The sequence below is a fragment of the Mustelus asterias genome, chromosome 12 (assembly GCF_964213995.1).
Source record: "Mustelus asterias chromosome 12, sMusAst1.hap1.1, whole genome shotgun sequence".
Lineage (NCBI taxonomy): Eukaryota > Metazoa > Chordata > Chondrichthyes > Carcharhiniformes > Triakidae > Mustelus > Mustelus asterias.
This window is the reverse complement of record NC_135812.1, coordinates 32,834,271-32,861,086: the sequence shown is the minus strand read 5'-3', so window position 1 is coordinate 32,861,086 and position 26,816 is coordinate 32,834,271. Positions and strand designations below refer to the sequence as shown.

At 43.8% G+C, this 26,816-nt stretch overlaps 1 protein-coding gene across 2 annotated transcripts in view; it reads left to right on the top strand.

The window, feature by feature from the left end:
- Positions 1-3,261: 3,261 nt before the first annotated feature.
- Positions 3,262-26,816, top strand: part of LOC144501913 (calcium-binding protein 8) — a 379,238-nt gene continuing 355,683 nt past the window's right edge. The window contains exon 1 of one of the 2 annotated variants that reach the window (XM_078225948.1): positions 3,262-3,388. In XM_078225948.1, the coding sequence (XP_078082074.1) occupies positions 3,271-3,388 (118 nt within the window). In that variant the 5' untranslated portion in view covers positions 3,262-3,270. The remainder of the gene's footprint in view (positions 3,389-26,816) is intronic. The other variant, XM_078225947.1, reaches the window with a different exon arrangement.

Sequence of the window (26,816 nt, the reverse complement as noted above, 5' to 3'; positions counted from 1 at the left end):
TAAAATTGCTCCTTAGAGTCCTGAGATGTGTAGGTTAGAAGGATTAGTGGGTAAATATGTAGGGATATGGGGGTAGGGCCTGGGTGGGATTGTGGTCAGTGCAGACTTGATGGGCCAAATGGCCTCTTTCTGCACTGTACGGTTTCTATGGTTCTATGGTTCATTGTGCCACCGTGCCATTCATATGTCCCCTGGTTATTGACCCCTTCCTATCCCACCTAACTATGTCCCTCATAATTTTGCATACCTTGACCAAGCTCACCACCCTCCACCACACATCAGCCTTCTCTGTGCTAAGGAAAACCATATCAGTCTAACCAGCCTCTCTCCATAGCTGAAGCGCTCCAGCCCAGGCAACAGCCTGGTGAATCAACTCTGCACCCTTTCTAGTGCAACGAAGCTGGACAAAGTTAAAGGACCAGCCATGACCTCACTGAGTAGCAGAACAGGTTTGAGGGGCCGAATGGCCCACTGTTGTCCCATGTTCCTATGTCTTCTAGGGTGAACCAGGATTGTGGGGAGATAGGGAGTGATGGCAGGGATCACCGAGTATCCATGAACATGCCATCCTTATCAATGAGGGTTAATTATAGGATTGTTGGTACATTTGTCAGAATAGGTGCTTGGGAATACCAGTTTAGTAGCAAGTTTCTGCTGGTGTGCTTTAAGGGGACGGTGAACAGGTATGAGAAATCCCTGGAGACATTGTAATGTGCACAGGGGTTAGAAACTGCCAGAAGATGCTCCCCCAGGTTTGGATGTGACACCTCTTTAATGAACAGTGTGCAAGGCACACACACAGTCACACACACAGAGGCTGGTGCAAAAACCCCAGGCACCCACACACACACACAGAGGCTGGTGCAAAAACCCCAGGCACCCACACACACATACACACACACACACACACACACAGAGGCTGGTGCAAAAGCCCCAGGCACACACACACACACACAGAGGCTGGTGCAAAAACCCCCAGGCGCGCGCACACACACACACAGAGGCTGGTGCAAAAACCCCAGGCACCCACACACACATACACACACACACACACACACACAGAGGCTGGTGCAAAAGCCCCAGGCACACACACACACACAGAGGCTGGTGCAAAAACCCCCAGGCGCGCGCACACACACACACAGAGGCTGGTGCAAAAACCCGAGGCACCCACACACACACACACACACACACACACAGAGGCTGTGCAAAACCCCTGGCACACACACACACACACTCAGAGGCTGTGCAAAACCCCTGGCACACACACACACACACTCAGAGGCTGTGCAAAATCCCTGGCACACACACACCCACACACAAACACATAGAGGCTGGTGCAAAAACCCCAGGCACACACACACACATACAGGCTAGTGCAAAAACCCCAGGCACACACACACCCACACACAAACACATAGAGGCTGGTGCAAAAACCCCAGGCACACACACATACACGCACAGCGGCTGGTGCAAAAACCCCTGGCACACACACACACATACAGGCTAGTGCAAAAACCCCAGGCACACACACACCCACACACAAACACATAGAGGCTGGTGCAAAAACCCCAGGCACACACACATACACGCACAGCGGCTGGTGCAAAAACCCCTGGCACACACACACAGAGGCTGTGCAAAAACCCCAGGCACACACACACACACACTCAGAGGCTGTGCAAAACCCCTGGCACACACACACAGAGGCTGGTGCAAAAACCCCAGGCACACACACACACACACACACAGAGGCTGGTGCAAAAACCCCAGGCACACACACACATACAGAGCAGCCTGTGTGATCAGATTAAAGTCGCCCCTTTAAAAGACTCAAACACTTGTGGGCGGGCAGTGTGCAGCTGGGAGCTGGAGCGGAAGGTTTTTTTTTGCACTCACAAAGCTGCCCCGATGCCTGGCAGCGCCGCGCCTTCGGCACCAACAACTTTGGGAATGGTTCCTGGAAACCAGCGCAAGGCAGCCGCCTGCTCGCTGCGAGTTTGAGGCGGGCGGATGGAACTCCTGCTCCTCGCCACTGGACATGGTGAAGTGAAGCCTCTCCAGCCTGGCCAGCTCTCTCCTGTGACCAGCCGGGCATCCACCCCTTCCCCCCCACTGTACCCTCTCCACCTGGGGCAGTGGCCAGAGTGCCAGGCCAGCCACTCACCTCCACCTCCAGTCAGAGGTGACCTCCCCACTCACTCATTCCCGCCACGGAGGGAAGGCACTGGTCCGCACACGGGGAAGGCGAGAGGCATCTTTACTCCGGATTACAACAGAGGCACCAGCAGAGCAGGTAAAAGGGACTGGCTCCGGGATTTGACCTTCACACTGAGGAATTAAGCTGCTGCTTTTTAGTGGGAGGACATGAGAGAGCTGGGGTTGGCATTCTCACGGGTATTGCTGTTAATAGTACCCCCCCCCCTCTGCCCCCCATTGTATCCGGGGAGGATAAACACCCCTGTCTGTCTGTCTGTCTATCTGTCTCCTTTTCCAGTTCTGGGCAATCACACGGATCAGTTTTGCTCTTTCCCAAAGCTGGGAGAAAGTGGGAGCAGCTCCAGAATACCACCCACCCCTCCCAGGAATAGTGTGGGACCTTAAAAGCGACTCGACCACTTTTGCCCCCATCCCTTTTCTGTTTGAGGTGCCCTGGCTCTACCTGAGTGGAATGTGATTGCAGTGTGAAGGTGAGGGACTAGAACCTGCCAAGACCAAGAGGAAGGAGCGGCTCAGTCCCACCGCCCCCCCCCCCCCCGCACCCCCGCCAGACAGTTCTCCCAGCCAACCCCCCCTGCCAGCCAGTCCCCAGCCTGCCCCCTGCCAGCCAGTCCCCAGCCAACCCACTCCCTGCCAGACAGTCCCCCCAGCCAGACCCCAGACCAGCCAGTCCCCAACCTGCCCACTGCCAGACAGTCCCCCCAGCCAGACCCCAGACCAGCCAGTCCCCAGCCAACCCCCCTGCCAGCCAATCCCCAGCCAACCCACCCCCTGCCAGACAGTCCCCCCAGCCAGACTCCAGACCAGCCAGTCCCCAGCCAACTCACCCCCTGCCAGACAGTCCCCCCAGCCAGACCCCAGACCAGCCAGTCCCCAGCCTGCCCCCCCTGCCAGCCAGTCCCCAGCCTGCCCCCCCTGCCAGCCAGTCCCCAGCCTGCCCCCTCTGCCAGCCTGCCCCCCCCCCCTCTCAGCCAGTCTCCAGTCTGCCCCCCTTCTGCCAGCCCGGGTTAACTGATGGTTGCTCTCCTTTCTCTCACACACAGGGAGACGATGCCTTTCCATCCCGTGCACACCGGCCTCCTGTACAAAGGGAACTATCTGAGCGGCTCACTGTCGGACGGCAGCGAGATTGAACAGTTGGCCAACATCTCAGAAGAGGAGCTGGAGGGTAAGGGAGCGTCTCTTGCAGCTGCACTTATTCCAAGCTCTGCAACAAGCTGGAGCTGAACAGGGCTCTCTGTTTAACACCACACACAGTTAGCAGAGTCTGAGTGTAACATAAAAGCAGTTCCCCCTCCCCCCCCCCCCCACATACAGGTCAATATCAGTGAGGGGCCACAGGGAACCATGCGGGAGGCTGTTGGAGAGCGCAGAGCGACCTGTTTCTGTGCTGTACATTCTCAGTAATTCCATCTAACTTGTGGGAAATGCAACAGGGAGCAGGTTGACTCCTCGATGCCAAACGACAATCAACTTTCCGATGCACGGCCAAATGCACGGAAAGGACAAGTCTGCACCCACTGCCCACGAAAGGGTTAATTCACCAACACTCGGCTACACGTTCCGTAAAACGAGCGCAGGTAACCGGACTCCAGAAAGATACAGACAGTAACTGGAATATTACAAATACCCAGCCCATTCCCATCAAATACTGAATCCCCATCTCGATAAGTGTGTGTATGTTTAATATCTCAAGGAGAACCTTGTTTTTAAGGAAGATATCAATAAATGCTTTGTAATTCTTCAGCCCATTGGGTGAGTTACTTCGAAATAGGTTAAAATGTTCTGCAATTTTAAACAGAAACTATTCCCGGGAGAAACTACTGTTTAGTTGCGTCCCTGCCCACAAATGGGTTTCTTTAACAATATCGGGGTATTGGCACCCTGGGATGTTATTTAACTTGGGTACAACGATCTAATCGGAGCGACATGTATTTAAATATTACATTGACAACATTGGCTGTGGATTCCTAAGAGCTAGCCCGATGTTCTATCTGTGAGGGTCCCAGTAGACTTTTAGCGTGCATATACATTCAGATGTAATAAGGTCAGTGTTAATTAAGATAGTGTTAGTCACTCCTCATTATTTTCGGCTTCAGGGGATCCCTCGGCTGAGAAAGGACAGCGTCTGAATTACTGAATAATACATTTTTGATTTAGTCTTCAAAGATAATTTTCCTTCCTGCATTTTCTTTTACATGGGGATAAACTTTTTAAAGTATTTATCCCACTTGTTAAAAAAAACTTTGAATTTATTTTTAACCGGATCCTTTATATATTTTTTTTCAGAATGCAATGTGGGAATTGCGTGTGCAATTCTGATTTTTTTCCCCCAATCTATTTCAATCAAAGCTGTAGACCAGTGATGTTAGACCATCAGTGCTGGGCCAGACCTTTACATTCTAGCTGTGAATGTTCCTACTGATCCTATCAATGTGTTAAAGGATGTTGGAAGCAACTAGTTAGCTCCTGGAGAAGAACAACATTGACTTGATGGGCCAAATGGCCTGTTCCTAGGCTGCAGTATTCCTGAACTCCAGTGGATAGGTAAACAAACACATAATCCTCAGTTAGACCAAGCATAGATTCTTTTTGTCTCTCTTTTTCTGTGTGACAATCTCTTAGGAGTAGTTACTCCCATGGAATTTCCAGTCTAATTAATCTTTCAGTGAGAAAAAAAGAATGGTTTAAAAACTATTAAGGTGGTTTGATTAATGTAATTTTAGGAATTGTACATTTGGGGGAAAATATTATCTTGTTGTTTGGAAATGTATATTTATTGCAAGTCAAGGACCCATGTTTTAATTTTTAAAAAGCCAGGGATCTAGGCAGCTGTTAAAAAGTAAGACCATCCAAAATTACAGACCCAGCTAATAACAAAAGATAGAGGTAAAAGCATATTACATTTATTAGTCAATTTTGGCAATGTCACATCAGCAATATCCGTGTTGATGAATGAAACATTTTTCCATTGCAATCAATTAACTACCTGTATCAAATACTGTCAGGTCAGGTAAAGTGCAGCCAAGTACAGCGTGAAAGCTCCTCGCATTGTACATCATATAAAACCATCCTGATTTATAATGCAGAAGAAGGCCATTTTGGCCTATCTGTACCAGCTCCTTGCTACAGCGACCCAAAGTGAATGCCACTGCCATGCTCTCTCCACAGCCTTGTACCTTCCTCTGTTTCAAATAATTATCCACCTCTTTCCTTGAACAATGCAAACTACTTTCTACAGCAAAACGCTCCATCAATTTTTCTCTTAACCCCTCTCCTTACCCTTTGCCGCCGATTCTCTAACCAGGGGAAATATTATTTCACTATTCTCCCAATCCTTTTAACTTTCTCTCCTTAAATTCACATCTCCTTTAGCCTCCTCTACTCCTTTGAAAATGATCTTATTGCCTCAAAAATGCTCCTGCGTTTATCATTTCTAATTATTTATCATTTCTAATTCCAGCACAGTGGTACAGTGGCTAAGGACCCAGGTTCTATTCCAGCCTATTCCATTCTATTCTGTGTGGAGTTTGCACATTCTCCCCGTGTCTGTGTGGGTTTCCTCTGGCTGCTCTGGTTTCCTCTCGCAGTCCAAAGATGTGCAGGTTAGGTGGAATGGCCATGATCAAAGTGCGGGGTGATGGAGTTAGGACAGTGAATTGGGCCTAGGTAGGCTGCTCTTTCGGAGGGTCAGTGCAGACCCGATGGGCCAAATGGCCTCTTCTGCAGTGTATGAATTCTATGATTCTACGATTTTATGATTTATTATCCTTGGTGGTTTTATAGCCCATTTTATAATGTAGTGACTGAAATGGTAAAACAGGTAGTGCCATATTTTAATGCCTCACCTCAACACTGTTCCTTTGATGGGGCAGACACTCCCTCAGTATTGCACTGAAGCGTCAGTCTAAAGCATCCACTCAAGTCCTGGAATGAGATTTGAACATTCAGGAGGAGAGTTTAGTTTCTAGCAGTATTACAGTCATGCAGTGAGTGGCCTGCTGTGCTGCCTGCCCTCAGGGGACCGGGGTAACAACACCACACAAAATAATTTCTCCCCTTCAACCTTTGACTTGGGTGAGATTGTTACTGACTCAGACGAGCGAGCACAATATAATGAAAATTCTTTGATAAAGGATTTATTTAAGTAAGGGAACTTATTTTGAACAAAGAGCGGATATGATAAATCCGGTTTGCATTAACTGTCACATACAGTACAATAACCATTGGAAGAAAAAGACAGCAGGATTATGCAAATTCCATTCCCACAATTTTTGCAGGATTCTGTTTGAAGGATCAGAAATCAGGCATCAACACTGTATCACAACTTGTGCTCTCTTTGAATAGAGTTCCATGGTAAGACTATGCATTGAATCAATTTACTCTTTACATCCTTTAGGTCCTGAACTTCCTTTTTCTAGCATTTTTAATGAAAACTATATATTCTAAGATTTGGTTTCAAGTATAATGTGCTAACTGGTGAGTTGCTTTGTTGAAGTGTAATGTGACATTTGGCTTGAGGTCAGTAATGACTTTGCTAGTTTATGGAATATGGTTGACTGTCATTGAAAGTCTTGGTGAACCTGATGACAAATCTCAATCATCTTCTTGCCAATACATAGTCACCTATTCCCCTCTCCTCTAGATGGTAGAGGTCATGGGTTTGAAATGCGCTGTCAAAGGAGGCTCAGTGAGTTGTTGTAGGGCATCTTGTAGATGGTACACACTGCTGCCACTGTGCACCAGTGTTGGAGGAAGTGAATGTCGGTCAAACAGGCTACTTTGTCCTAGATAGTGTCAAGTTTCTAGAGCTGATTTCATTCAGTAAATGGAGAATATTCCATTGCACGCCTGGCTTGTGCCTTGTAGATGGTGGATAGTCTTTGCAGAATCAAGAGCTGGGTTACTCGCTGTAGAATTCTCAGCCTCAGTATTTGCATGGTTGGTCCAGTTAAGCTTCAGGTCAGTGATAAAATTTAATGATGACCATGAAGGGGAGACGGTTAGATTCTTTCTTGCTAATGTTGGCTATTGCCTGGCATTTGTGTGGTGTGAATGTTATTTTCTGTCATATCATCTGGAGCAGTAACTGCCATTAGTCTCTTGCTTCCTACACATCCTGCATCCCTTGGCCAATATCTCTTCCTCCTAACCCTGCTCTGCTGCAATATACTTACCAATGGTGTTTTTGGACAGAAAGCTCCTCTGTATTATTCACTCCTCTAGTGATGCACATTTATTTAGCTCGATAACTCCAGGCCTGATCTGAAGTAAAATATGTTTTGATCTGAACAACATCTGTAGAACATTGAATGAGTTTATCATTAATCACCTTTAACAAGGCCTTTAGTGAGTTACATTGGCATTTTGTGTCCTTTTGTTTTGCTAGGAACTCTCAGAGTAGTGCCAAATACAAAGGAATCATCTGTTGATTCTGTCTCCTGACATTTTGCCACTCTTTCCTTACATCTTTTTTTTGCCAATCTAAGGTCCAAATAGTTTTTCTGTATAATAGTTGCAGAGACAGGCAGGAACTAAGTTTAATTTAAAAGAAATAGGTAGAACAATGTATCAGGTAGGTCCCAGTTAAGCTTTCTATTTTGGATGCTGACTGGCTTGCCGTGCATTTCCATTCTGTTCAAATTCCTTTTGGATTTTCACAGGGGTTTATGTAAATACATTGAATGACAGAGCTCTGTATAAGCTGTGGGATTGCTGACTGTTTCTCTGCCCCTTTCTCTGTAACATGGGGCTTTGTGTATTCATAGAATCATGGAATCTATGAATATAAAAAGCCCCATGTTACAGAGAAAGGAGCAGAGAAACAGTCAGCAATGGTTTATACAGAGCTCTGTCATTCAATGTATTCTTGAATATCATGTAGATGAAGATTCAGAGGTGTGGTCTTCAAAAGGAAGTCAGCATCAGCGATTTGTTCAAAGGTACCTGGGTCAGTTTTGTTGTCTGTTGTTTTCGAAGGGTGGTGTTAAGAAAGAAGTTCATTTTTTTCCAATGCATCTCAATATTTTACAGGATTCCCTGCACATAACAAAGACGTTACCAATGGGGTATTGCCCTTGCACTTTTGGTTTAATTTCAATAAGGTAGTAATGATTTTGTTTGAAACTGGAAACTGTATTAGAACATAGTGAAAATTTAAACTGTACGGAAATACAATTACAACAAGAGAACATAGTAATCACTATGGCAATGGCCTAGAGGTATTATCGCTGGATTATTCATCCAGAAATTCAGCTAATGTTCTGGGGACCCGCGTTCGAATCCCGCCACAGAAGCTGGTGGAATGTGAATTCAATAAAAAATATCTGGAATTAAGAATCTATTGATGACCATGAAACCATTGCCAATTGTTGGAAAAACCGTCTGGTTCATTAATGTCCTTTAGGGAAGGAAATCTACCGTCTTTACCTGGTCTGGCCTAGATGTGACTCTAGAGCCACAGCAATGTGGTTGACTCTCAACTGCCCTCTGAAATGGCCTCACAAGCCACTCAGTTCAAGGGCAATTAGGGATGGGCAACAAATGCTGGCCAGCCAGCGACACCTATGTCCAACAAATGAATAAAAAAAATCACAACAGAAGGAACAGACCAGAAACATAAATGGTGAGCAATTTAACAACACCAACTTGCATTTATATAGTGCCTTTAATGTAGTCCATAGGATGGTTATCAAACTAAACTTGGTAACAATCCACATAAAGGGACATTAGGAAGTGTAACTGGAAGCTTAGCTAAAGAGGTAGGTTTCCATCAAGTTCTTTAAGGAGCAGTGAGCGGTAGAGAAACAAAGAAGTTTAGGGAGGGAATTCCCGAGTTTAAAGTCTAGGCAGCTGATAAGTGAAGCCTAGGCTTCACTTTTGCAAGCCTAGAATAAAACTGGCTGAATGATTCAGTAGATAAATGCATTGGCAGTGAGGTACTGGGCCATGCTGACCATGGCGATGTTGGATCTGTTGTTTACATCAGTGGTTTCCAACCAGTGTGCCACTGTAAACTGGTGTGCTGTGAAAACCTCCCCAAGTGTGCTGCGAGAAAAGATTCAATATGATAAAACATTTATGTAATTAAACTAAAACTTAGCTTCACCTTCAGCTCTATAGTCAGCATCTCCAAGACCCAATGAACCTCAGGCCTCCTGCGCATGTGCCGTGGGTTGGTCAGGCCCCAGTCCAACAGGACTTGGAGCTGGAAACAAAGGCCCCATGCACCTGCACAAAAAGCGAAAACTCAAAAAGGGCGCAAAAGCCCTGGCAGAATTGAGAGAAACAGAGAGAGGTACAAAATGGCACATGGTGTATTGAAAATCTCAATATTGAAACCAAGCCAACAACTTGTATCTCTAGCTATGTTTAGCTAATACCTAGATATGAGACTAGCATGATGTTGAGACTTCTGTCCTTCAGATTTCTCTTCTTTCTTTCATAATTATCTTACTGCTTTTTTCTCATACTTCATTTTTCAACCTGAGGTAATAGAACTCAAAATATTAATATAATAGCAAAACACCGCAGATGCCGGAAATCTGACATAAAGAAAAGGTGCTGGAAAAGCTCAGATAATCAGGCAGCATCTGTGGAGAGAAACAGTCAAGGGGCTAAAAGGATTAAGGGATATGGGGGAAGGGGAGGAACAACAACTCAACTCAAGATCTCCTCTTAAATATCCTTTTTATTCTCTTTCACCTTTTATTACATTATCCTCAGCGCCTCTTTGAACTCAACTTCTCCAAAATATAAAAATCTTCCATTACTTATTACTTTTACTTTCATGTCAAATAAAATTTAATAACCTCTTGTTTTACTTATGAAACCTTTGTAAGTTTAAAAAATTCCTTGCTCCAATTTGAAATTTAACAGCCAAGTCCCCATCTATGTCCTAATGCAAATTTCTAAACCTACCCTATTTTCATATAAATCCACATCACCATAGCCACTTAAACAGATTTTAAAAAAAATCCAATCTCTGAATGCAGAAAAAGGAATTGTAATTATTTCAAAAAATTTTCTCAATTTCCGATTACTTATTATGGGCAGAATCCTCCGGCCGCGTTTCTGCTGGTACATTTTTCATACCAAAGGGTATACTTTTTATTGGTCTAGACCATCTGGCATCACAAAAGCTGATATCTCTTTTGCCTCTTCTGATAAGGGTGCTTGCCAATATTCTCGCAGCAAGTCCAATTTTTCTAATAAACGCTAACTATCCCAGTTTCTCAATATAATCCTGTATTCATGAAAGACGTATGAATCCGTCTTTGTAACTGTATTCACTGCCGAGATAATCCATATATAGCCTTTGAGATCCATCTAGTTCTGGCACCTTATAAAGGGTGAACTCCAATTACTATGGCTGGGCTCTATGATTTTGTGTTTTGAAGCATAAATTCAATTTCCTTCTGCACTTGTACTGGATTCAATCTATATGGATGTTGCCTTATTGAAATTGAATCCCCCACATCAACATTATGCAAAGCTAAATCTGTTTTTCTTGGTCTATTTACACAAATTGCTTTGTGTGACTGGAAATAGATCTGGTCAGTCATTTCGACAGTTTTCTGGGAGGTAACCTAATATCACCTTTTGATTCTTAAGTACTTCCTCATTGTCCAATTTAATCAAATGAAGGTCAATTTGAGAATCTTTTATTTCTGGTTTCTCTTCTTTACCGAAAACCATCATTATCTTCTCCTGTTTGTCATCTCTGTCAAAGTTCTTTTTAAGCATATTTACATGGCACACTTGCTGACTCTTTCTTCTATCTGGGATCTTTACTACATAGTTTACCTCAGTTTCTTTTCGATTCATTAAACCTTATCTTCAACGGTTTGCCTGATGCTGGCAACAACAATACTAACACTTTGTCCTCCAGTCACAAAACTAATCCAAGAGAGTAATTCCAGAACTTTGACTCATTGCTTTCTCCTTAGTCGGTTTGAACGGTCCCCTTACTTCATGACCATAAATTAACTAGAAAGGATTGAACCCTGTTGGCTCATTCGGGTTATTCCGAATCGCAAACAACAAGATTGGAATTCCTCAATCCCAATCGTGTGGGTAGTCTTGACCATATGCTGTAAAGTTATGTCTTTAATGTTTGATTCCACTTTTCTAATGCCTTTTGTGATTCAGGGTGATATGTTGATGACCTAAATTGCTTTATTCTCAGGCCATTCATTACTTCTTTAAACAGCTGTGACATCAAATTGGAACCCTGATCCGACTGTATTTCTTTTAGGAATCCATTTCTCGTAAATAATTTAGCCTACTCTTCCACACTCATCTTTGCTGTGATTTCCCTCAGAAGCTTCTGGAAATCTTGTGGACACATCCAGATGACTGAATATGACTAAGTCATCAGTAAGTGATAATATCTCAACAAGTGATGAAAGCAAATGCAGATTAAAGGCTTGTAGTTTTGTGACTTGGGGAAAAGTGTTAGTATTGTTGTTGCCAGTGTCAGGCCAACCATTGAAGACAAGACTTAATGAATCGAAAAGAGACTTAGGTAAACTATGTAGTAAAGACCTCAGATGGAAGAAAGAGTCAGCGAGTGTGCCATGTAAATATGCTTAAAAAAAACTTTGATCGAGATGACAAACAGAAGATGATACTGGATACATGATTATCAGTATATACTGATTCCCATTTTTAATCTTGGGGAGTCTCCAATCAGGACCCGGTTAAAAGGTTTCGCAAACACTGGAGCTGGAATTAAAGATATAGGTTTAATTACTGCTTGAGATTTTCCTATCATTTGAAATGTGTGGCAAGTTTGACAAAATTTAACTGCAATTTTATGCAATCCAAGCCAATAGAAATGTTTTTGTATCTCAGCTTCAGTTTTGGGTAAAGTAAAATAGCGGGCGTAGATGTCCAAAGAACTGCATCCTTACAGAAATCACTGGCAGTAAGAGTGAAATAGGAAGCGGAAAAAATGAGATAGGGACAGAATAGTTTTTTGTCTTTTCCACTGGCATGATCCACTTTGTTTAGAGAATGAGCATTGGAGATAAAGGCTATGGGCCAAGTGCTGGTGGTTGTGATCAGGTGGGAGTTCAGGTGTTTCCAGTGTGTTGGTGCAGACTCGATGGGCTGAAGGGCCTCTTCTGCATAATGATTCAGATTTATGGCTCAAATATAGCCTATCCCAATGCTCTGTCTGAAATGCTTCTCAGGAAAGAATATGAAAAGAATCTCAGGTTAAATTGTGAGGGGCGAGATAACAGTAAAGTAACTTTCTGCATTGATTCAAATTGATTTGACCGACTGGGTCAACATCTAATGCTAAAATCTGATAGACATGAACACAGCCTAATTACATGGATGTGAAATGAATGAGTCTTTGATTACCCAATGCTTCGAGAAATGGTTAAAATAAATTCAGTTGTCTTTTTGCTTCCCTGTAAGTGCAGCCCACAAACTTTGCCCATTCATCACAAAACGTGACAAACCTGGCAAATTGGCAGGGTTGTTCCTGAAACAGTTGGTTGTCACACTTAATATTGGATATTCCAGTTTTACATTGAGAAGGGGATTGTACTTCTTTCTTTAACTGCATTTGCATGCACATAATCACTTGTGGCCATGTTGGGATTTGTTATTTTCATTTTCACATTAATGTTTGAACTGAGGAAAAGGTATAAAAATTTTCACACTACCAATATTTTTTATACCTGAACATGTGGGAAGCCATCTGTTAATTATTGCTAAAGTAACAGCAACCCAACCTGACTTCCAGTGAAATCAAAGCATTCAATGTAAGCCCTTGTGTAGGGAGGGTAGCTGATTATTTCAGCTTAAAGATTGTACTTATTCAGTGAACCCCAATGCAAGCAATGAGCATGTTCAATGGTTATTGTAATCAATTGAATCAAAATCTGCTTAACCGATCAAATGACTGCATTTTATAATTCAATTCTATAAACAGATTCTTGTAATATTTCAATTTACCGTAGGTGCACACCAGTGCAGATTTAAACAGGGTTCTCCAAGTGAGACATCAATGGAAAAGAGTTGGATATAATTCAAAATTCTAGCAAAGACTGTTATGTATGAAAGCAAACTGTTACAGATGCTGGAAATATGAAATTAGAAAAAAATACTCGCAAAATCGGGCAGCACCTGTGGAGAGGGAAACAGATTTCTGGTCGATTACCTTTCAATAAAACTGGCAAAAGTTAGAAATATAACAGGCTTTAGGCAAGTACAGATGAAGGGAAATAGCATGGCACGCGTCAGCTATCGTTAGGAGGCTTTAGACTTTGTTTGGAAGAAAAGGTATTTACTGATAACAAAAAAAGGAAACAAATGTTTGAGATTGGGCAGAGTGTGGGAGCAAGTGGGTTGCAGCCCATGGTTGCCTGGAGCAGAGCTCCAGCTTTTACTTATTGACTATATGGCTGCCAGATGCATTCTAACTTCTTGCATATTTTGTCTTGATATGAAAACTTCACTGGTATTTTCAACTCAATAAACGCTTCAAGCTCAAATGAAAGGACTGAACTGTTGTGTGTTCTACATTAAAGTAGCTGCCTTCCCTATCCCTGACTCCTTTCAATATTTACATTTTTCTCTATTTCTATTTTAACCCTCAGTGCATGAAGTCTCGCACCCACATGCTGGAGCTTTCCTTACCCCAACTCTCGGCCATCCAACATTATCCCTTCACCCAATGTTTGCCAACACCATCAATTTCTCTCTCATCCGGCACTGCCGGCACTTGTTTCAAGTCTGTCCCTATCATGTCCCGGCTGAAGAGCACCATGCTACACTTGCTTTTACACTCTGCTGTATCTCAAACATTTGTATCCTTTCGAAGCCTTGACACATATGTTTACATCAGAATTATGCCCCCACATCTTTCCCTCCAATTTTCTTCCAGTGATTTCAAATGAAATCTTGCTTTTGCTGGCAGGGACGGTATTAACCATAGAACCATAGAAAATTACAGCTCAGAAACAGGCCTTTTGGCCCTTCTTGTCTGTGCCAAACCATTTTTTGCTTAGTCCCACTGACCTGCACTTGGACCATATCCCTCCACACCCCTCTCATCCGTGAACCCATCCAAGTTTTTCTTAAATGTTAAAAGTGACCCCGCATTTACCACTTTATCCGGCAGCTCATTCCACACTCCCACCACTCTCTGCGTGAAGAAGCCCCCCCTAATATTCCCTTTAAACTTTTCTCCTTTCACCCTTAACCCATGCCCTCTGGTTTTTTTCTCCCCTAGCCTCAGTGGAAAAAGCCTGCTTGCATTCACTCTATCTATACCCATCAACTTCTTCAACTATTTACTCCTCTAATCCCATAACTAAACGTGCGACCCAACGTGCTAGAGTATTGTGGGAAACCTCAGAAATGTAGCTTCAGCAAGAGGTTCAAAGTCTTTACTTCTTGACTTGGTTGTACTTGTGAACACTTTTACATTGTGAGGATTGCTCGATACCTCACAAACACCTGGCTCTCTCTGTCAATTGTATCCTTCCCAAAGGAGAGGGTGCAGTGGGTCTAAACCTATCAGGAAACGATGAGTAGTCTGGCTGTCTATTCTCTTGTAAAGAGAAGGCTGAGAGGCCACCCAGTTGGTGTATTTGAAATATGACAGGTTTTTATAGGTTGAATAGAGACAGAGGGCGGAATTTTCCAGCCTCACTCACCGGTGAGATGTCCAGTGAATCTTTGGCTGGGCCACCAATCTCCTGCCACAACAAGGCTTGAAAATCCTGGCCGATGTGTTTCCGCTTGTGCGGAAGACTAGACTAGAAGAGCAAGACTAGAAGCCAGCAGTTTAAAGATAGTCACCAAGAAATCAAATGGGGAGTTCAGATGAAATTTTGTCACACAGACAATGGTGAGAATGTGGAACTTGCCACAGTAGGGAATGAATGAGGCGTATAGCATAAATGCATTTAAATGCAAGCTTCAGAAGCTTGTTTGGGAGTAAGGAAGCGAAGATTGTGCTGATGGAGTTGGATGAAGAAGGATGATCGAAGCCTTGGGTGAAACATAAATGTCAGAATGAATTTGTTGGGCTGAATGGCCATTTCTGTACGATATATTCCATCCAAGCACTCAAGGGTTGAAAGCCAATTCATGGAGAGAGGCTCATCAAGGACAGGGAGGCAGTCAGTGCCTGCAGGAAAAATCACTTTGAAGAACTCAATCGAGTTTGTCTTTGCCTTGAAAGTCCTCAACTCCATTCCTCAATGCTTCATCTGGCTCAGTCTCGGCACTACCCCAGTCCTTTGCGAAGTTGAAAAAAAAATTCAACAGCTGAAAAACAATAAAGCCTCTGGAACCAGGAGAAACCCTAGTGAAATTCTGCAATACGGCATAGACATACTCCATCGCTGCACTGTCTCATATCCCTCAACTGAGAAGAGGGCCCTAATTTTCTGGGCCTGATGCTCAGTTTTGGAGTGCGCAAGCACACACACACATGGAACGACTGGGGGATCTCAGCGACTCAGGGTTGGTGACTATATTCACTAAGCGGGTCATGTCTGATTGTGGTAACTCCAGAGGAGAATCCCTGCTCCCTGTCACGGGTAAAGTCATCATGAGGATCCTCCTCAATTGCTTTCCCTCAGTGGCCGAAGATCTCCTTCGGGAGTTTTTCGTGGCTTTTGCCCATGACACACTTCAAAGATACGTTCACCACTGCATAGTAAATCCAAGAAAAAAAGCAAGGAACAGTACCAACCACAATATATGCCCTTTCTCGACCTCACAAAGGGCTTTGATTCTGTTAACCAAGAAGGCTTGTGGGGTATTTTCCTCAAGTGTGGTTGCGCTCAGAAATTTGTCACCATCCTGCAATAACGCAGGATGGTGACAAATTCTGTGATAACGTGCATGCTGTGATCCCATGTAATCATCACAGACCAACATCAATGAAGGTTGGTGTCAAATAGGGCTGTGTCATTGCACCAACCTGCTTGTCCATCTTTCTTGCTGCAGTACTTCACCTCACCTCCAGCAGATTACCCATCGGCAGAACAGAAGCAAAACTGTTCAACCCTTTCCATCTTCAATCCAAAACCAAAGTCGTTCCATATGTCTGTGTGTGTGTGTGGTGTGTGCTTGCGCATTCTGAAACTGAGCATCAGGCCCGGAAAAATAGAGCCCTCTTCCAAACAGTTCCCACAGCAAAACAAATCCCCCCAATTGATTTAAGATCGATGGTGAGATCCAGGTAAATGTGGAGCCTCCTTTCAATGAAGGCAGACATAGATGAAGACATTTATCATTGCCGCCATATGCCAGCTCAGCTGAAGGCTGACTGAGGGAAAGAACATTGGAGCTCCAGGATCTCAAACCTGAGACTAAGGTCATGTTTGCTGGGCAGCAGTGAACCCCATGGTTCTATATGCTTTGGAGACTTGGACAACCTGCAGCAGATACCTCAAAGGACTGGAGCAGAATCACCAGCGGTGTATTCACAAGATCCTCCAAAGCTGATGGCAAGAAAGTGCCCTCTCCCAGGCTAACATGCCTAACATTGAGATGTTAATCATTCATGCTCTGCTGGGCAGTCCAAAGATTTGCAGGTTAGGTGGATTGGCCATTGTAATATTGCCCCTTAGTCCCACGGCATGTGTTACATGGATTGGTCATGGTAAATGTGTGGGGTTACAGGGATAGGGCAGGATAGAAGGTCTGGGTAAGATACTCTGTCAGAGAGTCGGTGCAGACCTGATGGGCCAAATGGCCTCCTTTTGCACTGTAGGGATTCTATGACATGTCATTCAAATGCCTGGCACCAAATTCCCAAAACAAGGGGAGGCGATGGCCTAGTGGTGTTATCACTAGATTATTAATCCAGAAACTCAGCTAATGTTCTGGGGACTCGGGTACGAATCCTGCCACGGCAGATGGTGGAATTTGAATTCCTTAAAACATATCTAGAATTAAGAAGCTACAATGATCATGAAACCATTGTCGATTGTCAGAAAAACCCATCTGGTTCACTAATGTCCTTTAGGGAAGGAAATCTGCCATTCTTACCTGGTCTGGCCTACATGTGACTCCAGGGCCACAGCAATGTGGTTGACTCTCAACTACCCTTCAAGGGCAACTAGGGATGGGCAATAAATGCTGACCAGCCAGCGGCGCCCATGTCCCACGAATGAATTAAAAAAAACTGGTGCACTTGGATCTCAGTGGAAGCGGGAGACTACCAGCAGTACAACAGATGTCCTCAAAGCATTCCTGAAAAGGTTAAACATCCTCGCTGAAGCATGGGATTCCCAGGTTTGTGACTGACCAAAATGGAGAAGGTGCAGTCAGAAAGACAGTGAACACATTCAGAACACTCAGAGGCAAAGTCGAGGCGTCAGAGAGAACACAGAAACAACTACCTGACCTCCCAAACGCCACCTGCCCTTCGTGCAGTGGAGTCGACAGATCACATTTCAGAACACATTTGTTGGCTTATTTCAGTATGAACCAGAAGGCGAGGGAGTCGACAATGATCTGAAGCTCAGTTTCTGAGTGAGTGCACACAATCTAGTGACATCTGCATACTGGAGCTCAATGACTGGATTTGGAATAACTTTGGTATTAGAACACATCGAACTGGAGTGGAAGCAGTCATCCCTGAGAGGTTGCCTAAGATGAAGATGAAGATTGTGTGCAATTCCAAATATGTTCATTGTTTAGCTCCCTCTGCAATAATCTCACAAAGCACAGAACAACCCGCTGAGGTCTGCTGGTTTATTTCATACCATGCAAATAAATGTCACTTTAATATTTATTTAAAATACATTTGGGAAATCTTCTTCCAATGTCTTAAGAGCTTGTTCCATTAATAATAAAAAATAAAACTTCTGAGTTACTCCAACATCAAGTTTTTAAGCCGGGTAGTGGGGCTAATAATGAATGCCACCATCATGAATAATTCTCTTGATTCCATTAACCTGGAACTTGTACTTCTGTAGCTTGTGTGAAATGTCAGGGCAGATTTTCAAGTGATTACTTCCTGGTTTTGGGCCTCCTTTCTACTTTGCTGCCTCAGGCATTACCACTCTTTTTTCGAATCTTGAGCATCCTGAAGATGATTGCACACAGTACGCCTGATTAATTTCCAACCTTGGAGATTCTGGTAATCACAGTATTGTACATTCTGAAGCTGGACTATTGTATTTTTTTTTCTCTGCGCACTCTGGTAGATCTATTAGAGATTGTTCATCTTGGAGCAATTTTCCAAATCATCTCATTTATTGTCTGTTGCCATTTTCCTTTTCAGCACATCTTGTGTTCTTCAAAGCAGATAGTAATCAGCCTTCAGACCCAGACAATCTCTCCTCTCTCTGCACTTGTGGGTCCATTTTCAGTTGATTGTTATTGAAATCAGGCCATGTTTCACTTTACCTCATTTTGTAACCTGATTTATGCACTGCAAGACAGTTTGCCAGTTATTGGCAAATCACTACCAAACCTAATGTATTTTGTTGAGCCTTTACTGTTAGTATTTTTTTTAAAAAAATTAATTGACTGGATGTGGGTGCTGCCAGCAAGCCCAGGATTTGTTGCATATCCTTAATTACCCTTGAGAAGGTGGCAGTAAGTCACCTCCTTGAATCACTGCAGTCCTTGTGGTGAAGGCAGTACCACAGTCCTGTTAGAGAGGGAGGTTCAGAACTTTGACCCAGCAACAATGGAGGAATGGTGATATATTCCCATGTCAGGATAGTGAGTGACTTGGAAGGTAACTTGTGGTGGTGTTCTCATGTGCTTGCTGCCCTTGTCCTTCTAGGTGGTGGTGGTCATGGTTTAGAAGTACTGTTGAAGAAGCCTTGGTGGGGTACGACATTGCATTTGTAGATAGTAATCAGCAGGATGTTTCCTATCCTGCATTTGACCTGATGCTATGAGATTTCGTGGGGATCTGAAGTCAGTGTAGAAGGCTTTCAGGGCCACTTGTTCCTGACTGTACACCACTGTGCTGTCACCACCAATGGCTCTTTTCCACCGGTGGGACAGGACATACCCAGGGATGGTGATGGAGGAGTCTTTGATGTTGACTGAAATATATGATTGTGTAAGAATCTTGCTTGATTAGTTTGGAGGACAGTCTTCAAATGTTAGCGCAAAGTCTTTGCCAAGTCTGGGCTTGGATATGCCTTTGCCATCCTAAGTCTGATGTGTGGGTTAATAATGCGTGACATGTTTGCTCTTACTGAGAGCGTCTATTCTTATTTATTTTTAATATCCCAGAATTGTCTCCAAATTGCCACCCTGCTGTTCAGGCATCCAATATTGGATGGGTGGAAATTTCCTCCTACGAAATATTGGCAAGGCCATTGCCTTTTGTCCATCACACATGCTGTTCCTTGTCCTCTATTTCCACCACTGAGTCCTAAGTTGAGCAAAACCATTCACAGCCTCGGTATTTTGCTTCAAGTGAGCTGCCCAGAAGTCCAATGCCGGCATCTCCACATCAGAAGTAGGAGGTGGTGGAGCAGGTAACAAGCAGATCCACTTTCTGCTTTCTGTGTCCATGATCACATCATATGACTAGATTTCTACTGAACACCATCTCAAAATTTCCATTATCAGTCACAAACTGATACGAATCAATTCCAGCCTCCTGGACTACATGGATCCACTACAGCTTGCTACCGCCGCAACAAGTCCACAGCAGACGCCATTTCCCTAGCCCTGCACTCAACTCTGGAACACCTAGATAACATGGACACCTATGTCAGACTCCTATTTATTGACTACAGCTCAGCCTTCAACACTATTATTTCCATGAAACTCATCTCCAAACTCCGTGGCCTGGGCCTCGGCACCTCCCTCTGCGCCTGGATCATGAACTTCCTAACTCACAGACCACAATCAGTAAGGAAAGGCAACAACACCTCCTCCATGATCATCCTCAACCCTGGTGCCCCATAAGGCTGTGTTCTCAGCCCCCTACTATACTCCTTATACACCTCTGACTGTGTGGCCAAATTCCCCTTCAATTCAATTTTCAAGTTTGCTGACGACACCACCGTAGTGGGTCGGATCTCAAACAAAATGAGACAGAGTACAGGAATGAGGTAGAGAATCTGGTGAACTGGTGCGGCAACAATAATCTCTCCCTCAATGTCAACAAAACGAAGGAGATTGTTATCAACTTCAGGAAGCGTAAAGGAGAACATGCCTCTGTCTACATCGTAAGAGTTTTAACAACACCAGGTTAAAGTCCAACAGGTTTATTTGGTAGCAAATGCCATTAGCTTTCGGAGCGCTGCTCCTTCGTCAGATGGAGTGGAAATCTGCTCTCAAACAGGGCACAGAGACACAAAATCAAGTTACAGAATACGGATTAGAATGCGAATCTCTACAACTAATACATGTGACAATAATAAATCAAGTCAAATCAAATCAAATCTTACCCCCATGGCAATTCCCTCCCCTTTGTTACAGGCAATCACAGAACCATCTTATCCACAAATTCTGGTCTGAAAATTGCCACAAAATAACCATTTGGACCAACTTTATCAATAAACCATTCAATATTCATACAAACGTGAACTAATCATCCTTGTGCATTCTCTTTGTGCCTGTCTTACAGGTGTCTTTGCCTGGTCTCGTGTTCCTCCACTTACTACCCCAATGATTGCAGCATTGCTAGTAGAAGCCTGCTGACTTCCAGTGGGGGAGAGACTGTTATGACCCCAGTTAGTATTATAACCAGACGGGAAGATCCCAGATGGAAACGTGGTTCAAAAGACCCAAAACTTTGACTTTTTAAAAATAAAACATGAAGGAACAGAGTCACAGGACTACTAATTAGTTTTACCAACAAGAAAACATCATTTATTGAACATAAAAAAATTGGATAACAATACAGCTGTCCTTTACTCCCCCTTTATCTTAACAATTACACACAAATTTTAAGATTAATACAGATTACAAAATACATCTTATGATACATAGGTATCATTAACACTCAAAGTCCCTTTTACATACAAAAGATGACTGTGGTCAAATACACGCACTCTGCTCTGAACCCAAGTTAGTCTCTGTGGACTTCTCCTCAGAATCCCCCAATGACTGTCACATGTGAGTTTCCAACCTTCACTCCCAAAATGGGCTTTAAAATCTTCTCTCACAATAATGTTTTCCCTTAGTGGATTGCATTCTGAATTCCAGTCTATGACACTATTAAATATAGCTTCCACTCCATTGTTAACAATTAATCCAGTCCAGGAAAGTCAACTCCCCCTTTAAGATTTAGTGCGTTAAGTCTTTACTGCTGTACACGCTGTTCACAATTGCTTTAACTCTCGATTTCCAGACTTTTATTAAAATGGCATCAAACGTTTGAGTTACCTCTGAAGTCTGCTCTCCCACTCTAAATCTGATGACTGCAATTGTCTCTTTAACTCAGAACCCTTTATTTACTCTTCTGAACAATACCTTGGTATCTGTTCTCTTAACTTCAGTCGTCTTAGGAAATTCTTTCGGTCCCAATTTCCTGGTTATCTAGAATATAACTTGTTCCTCAGGAAGACTGCATCTTTGCAACTCTCTTGTCCAGTCCAGCTTCTCCTGGCAGAGTTGAGAGATGTTCACTCCCCAGTGTCCTGTCTCCAACTGCAATATATCCAGCTAAAACTAAAACTAATAGCTTTTGTATTCTTACATAGGCCTCCAGTTGCTAAGCAACCCCTGCTACTACTATTAATTTTTTGATTTGATTTATTATTGTCACATGTATTGGTATACAGTGAAAAGTATTGCTTCTTACATGCTATACAGACAGAGCATATCATTCATAGAGAAGGAAAGAAGAGGGTACAGAATGTAGTGTTACAGACATAGCTAGGGTGTAGAGAAAGATCAACTTAATATAAGCTGTTCTTGAGTCGGTTGGTGCGTGACCTGACTTTTGTATGTTTTTCCTGATGGAAGAAGGTGGAAGAGTGTATGTCTGGGGTGCATGGCCACCTTGATGATGCTGGCTGCTTTTCTGAGGCACCGGGAAGTGTAGACAGAGCCAGCCAGCGATGCCCATGTCCCACGATTGATACATCTTATTCACGCTGTAGCCCCCTCTAAGTGTAATAGAAATACAGATGGAATTGAACCAACCACCACACATACAAACATGTGGATGCACAAACATTCTCATGTCATTGGTTTGAGTTTGAGGTGGGCAGGTTGTAGGTTTGGGGGGCAAACTCCACTGACTTCCCCGTGTAAAGTCTGGGCCATTTTAACTCCTGGACCACATATACATCTCTCTATGGTGTCTCCCCCTCTTTGGGAATCATATAAGACTTGGCGAGTGTAGAAATGATTGTGTTGCAATAACTGATGACAAGGGACAATGAGGGTTTATTACCTGTGCTGAGCAGCTTTAACATGCTGTGAGTCTTCCCTTGTCCATGCGGGAGAACTCCCGCACTGCATGTGACTTCCTTTGCACCCATGTTATCCCATGAATGTTCAGTCCACAGCGAGCAGAAGTGGGAAATCTGACAGGAGGTCAATGTTTATTGTTTATTTATTAGTGTCACAAGTAAGCTTACATTAACACTGCAATGAAGTTATTGTGAAAATCTCCTGTGCTGTCAAGAACCTGAGGAAATGGTGCCTAAAAAGATTAGTTGGTGCGGGTGGTAGGGGATCTATGGAGCTATAATATCTTCCTTCCTGGGGCACAAGAAACCTGAAGAAAATCTAATCAAAGAGGATACCTGAGCCTCTTTGGGCTTGATATCGATTGCTGCTACCTTTTGCAAGACAGGTTCAGCACTGCGTGAGGCACCCAATTACAGAAATAGTATTTACATTGTGGCACTATTGGGGCGGGGTTTTCTGGTCACTTTCGCCCCAAAACCGGAAAATCCCACCCGAGGTCAACGGACCTTTACATGGTCTGCCCCCCGCCCGCTACGATTTCCATGGCGGGTGTGATGGGAAAATTCCGCCCTCGATATCAACAGACCATGATTTTGCCATTTTAATTTAATGCTCTGACTGCCTGGAGCAAACCGTCTCCATGGTGCCGGAAGCCCCTCGACTAAGAACGTGTGGGGTTAAGATGGTTAAAAGATGGAAAAAAGAGAGTTAATATTCCAGAACAGAGGATGCTGGAAAAACTCAGCAGGTCTGGCAGCATTTGTCGTGAGAGATCCTTACATCCCTACAGATGCTGCCAGACCTGCTGAGTTTTCTCCAGCATCCACTGTTCCTCGTTCAGATTCCAGCATCCGCAGTATTTTGCTTATTTTAGAGTTAATGGTCATATTCTTTAGACTGGGGGCATCTAAACATGTGATCCCATGGTGTATGCTGCAAGAATTGCTCTGCTTAATTTGCACCGATACTGCAATATGGACAGCACAGCGACACAGTGGTTATCACTACTGCCTCACATTGCCAGGGACCTGGGTTCAAATCCCAGTTTGGGTCACTGTCTGTGCGGAGTCTACACATTCTCTCCATGTCCCGTGAGTTTCCTCCAGGTGCCCTGGTTTCCTCCCACAGCCCAAAAGACATGCTGATTAGGTGCATTGATCATGCTAAATTCTCCTTCAGTGTACCCGAACAGGCACTGAAGTGTGACGGCTAGGGGATTTTCACAGTAACTTCATTGCAGTGTTAATGTAAGCCTATTTGTGACACTCATAAATAAACCTTGGACTTTATTGAAAAATACAGACGAGATTAAGTTAGGAACAGGTTAGCAGAAATTCACCCTATCTGCTCAATGCAGAAAGCAATAAAAGGTTATGATTTATAAATTAAGCCATGTTTTATAAATAAGTTTTATATTTACAGCTCTTTCCTCTCTTATATTTTCCATTAACTATGCAAGTTAATTAATTTACTTGTCATCCTGTGAAGTTTTCAATTGATTTTATGGATTTTGTTCTTGGAAAGCGTTCTTCCACTTGTCCAAATGATAAGTGGCTGATAACAATGACATTGTTGATGAAAGTAAGGAAATGATGACATGCTGAATAATTACTTTTGCCAGTATTTACAGTGGACAGTATGTCAGCACGCCAGATTTCCCAAGGAAACTCTCATTGAATCAGGGACTCACCAAATTTAACATAAGCAAAATAACAGTAATGAAGAAAGTAATGCCATGAAAGAGTGGCGAATCCCAACGATGGGATTTTCCAATCCTGCCCAACTGGGGACTAGAAATTCTGGCCGGAGGTCAACAGACCTCTTAATGGTCCAGTAAATTGTCTGCCCCGCCCGCGGCAATTCCTGTTGCAGGCGGGATCGGAAAATTTACCCGGACCAGCCGGTTCCAGTTAAGGGTTTTAACCTAAGTAGCTCAAAACATTGCAAATATTTACAAGGACTAATCTCCCAACAGTTGATTTGGCAATCGTTTGTTTAGATTGGAAAATTGCGCATGTCACTCTCACATTTAAGAAAGGAAAAATGAAGGAAATTAGGGAATTATAGATCAGGACGCCTAATGCTTGCTGTGAAGAAATCATTAGATTCTATAATTAAGGATAAAGGTGACTGAACACCTTAATTATTTTCAGCTGATCAGAGAGAGCCAGCATGGATTTGTATAGTGTAGGTCATGCATCTGCAGTGTTATGTTGTTTGCTATATACAGATGCAAAAGGAAGTATTGGTGTTGATTCTGGAAGGGCAGTGATTTTGTACATGCCACCACCGACCATCAGCAGCCACCATGAGAAACTGTTAGAGTGCCATTGTGCTGCTGGTTTTCCATGGCCAGAATTTTATGTTGCTCAGCCGGGCATGCACCTGACCCAGAAACATGTGAAATTGTGTGCGAGGATGTTGGGCAGGCATTCTGACCTTACTCGCGCAATATTTTGGTTGGCGGCCATGCGCGAGAGTCAAGAACACACCCACTACCAATCAAGTGGGCAATTTAGTCCATCAAGGGCCAATTTTGTTTTGTATTTGTCCATGGGATGTGAGCGTCACTGGCTGGCCAGCATTTATTGCCCATCCCCGAGGGCACTTAAGGTTCAACCACACTGCTGTGGTTCTGGAGTCACATGTAGGCCAGACCAGGTAAAGATGACAGATTTCCTTCCCTAAAGGACATTAGTGAACCAGATGGTTTTTTTAATAACAATCAACAATGGTTTCATGGTCATCAGTAGATTCTTAATTCCAGATTTTTATTGAATTCAAATTTCACCATTTGCCATGGTGGGATTCGAACCTGGGTCCCCAGCAGTACTTTGGGTCCCTGGATTACTAGTCCAGCGATAGTACCACTGCGTCACCACTTTCCCTAAAGTTGAATGCAATTTTACATGGTCTCTGTCTGCTTTTTGGTTGCCAGGCTGACCAATTGGCCAGGTGGCCTTTATGTTTTAGCTGTAACCTCGATCCAGGGCAGGATGCACTGTCAAGGCTGAAATGAAATGGACTGAGTTTGTGCTTGAATCTGCTGCCTGGACACTCTCTTTGTAGCGTTTTTCCATTGCAATTTATTTTTCAGAGGTCAGCAGCTCCCTGAGACAGCTCTGCCGTGGCTGTACCCCTGAGGGAGTACATTGGAAGCACCAGCCGCCGCCCCACCCCCATCTTCCCTCCCTCCCTTGCAGTGCTGACCCATTCCCAGCATGCATTTCATGCAGGCCGCCAGTTAATTGGCTAGCCAGTGTGAAGTCACGTCCTGGGGCTGCTCACAGCTAGAAGTGCGTTTTGTGCCTGTTACCAAGCCCGCCGAGGGTATGTACCTGATAGATGAAAAGCTCAGGCTCATGGGAATATGAAGTGATTCCTGGCAACCCCGTGGTCATCCTGGCCCTTAGCCATATTCCAGCAGTCTTCATTCACTGAGCCATCAGCTGGTTTGTGAGCAGCAAAAAGGCATCATTCAGGTAAAGAGTTAATTCTGTGTACAGTAAGTTTGTTTCTGGCATTTGCTGTGCCAGCCATACTTTCAGGGGAAGATACTGTGCAAGCATGGCTCCTCAGGGACAAAGGCTGTTCACTTCAGTGTTGAGACAACAACAAATGTAAACAAAGCACAGATACCATCATTCCTGACCATTGACATCTTAAAGTGGGCTTTCACATGTCAGAGAACTTAAATGCCATTTTGCAGTACAAGAAAGTCTCTTAAGATCACTGCCTCTTTCCAGATGCCCCACAAGCCATTACCATTAAGAAAATTGCCCCAAAGCATTGGGTCGGCACGGAGTCACAGTGGTTAGCACTGCTGCCTCACAGCCCCAGGGACCTGGGTTCGATGCTCGGGTCACTGTCTGTGTGGAGTTTGCACGTTCTCCCTGTGTCTGTGTGGGTTTCCTCCGGGTGCTCTGGTTTCCTCCCACAGTCCGAAAGATGTGCTGGTTAAGTCCATTGGCCGTGCTAAATTCTCCCACACTGTACTTGAACAGGTGCTGGAATATGGCAATTAGGGATTTTCACAGTAACTTCATTGCAGTGTTAATGTCAGCCTACTTACGACACTTTCATTGTAACTTTAACTTCAAGGAAAAGCGCGTGTCAAAACCAAAAAAAGCGATATCGGAAAGGATGACCAATATCTTGGTCGTAAGGGTGGGTTTTAACAAGGTTCCTAAAGGAGCAGAGAGTGGAGAAATGGA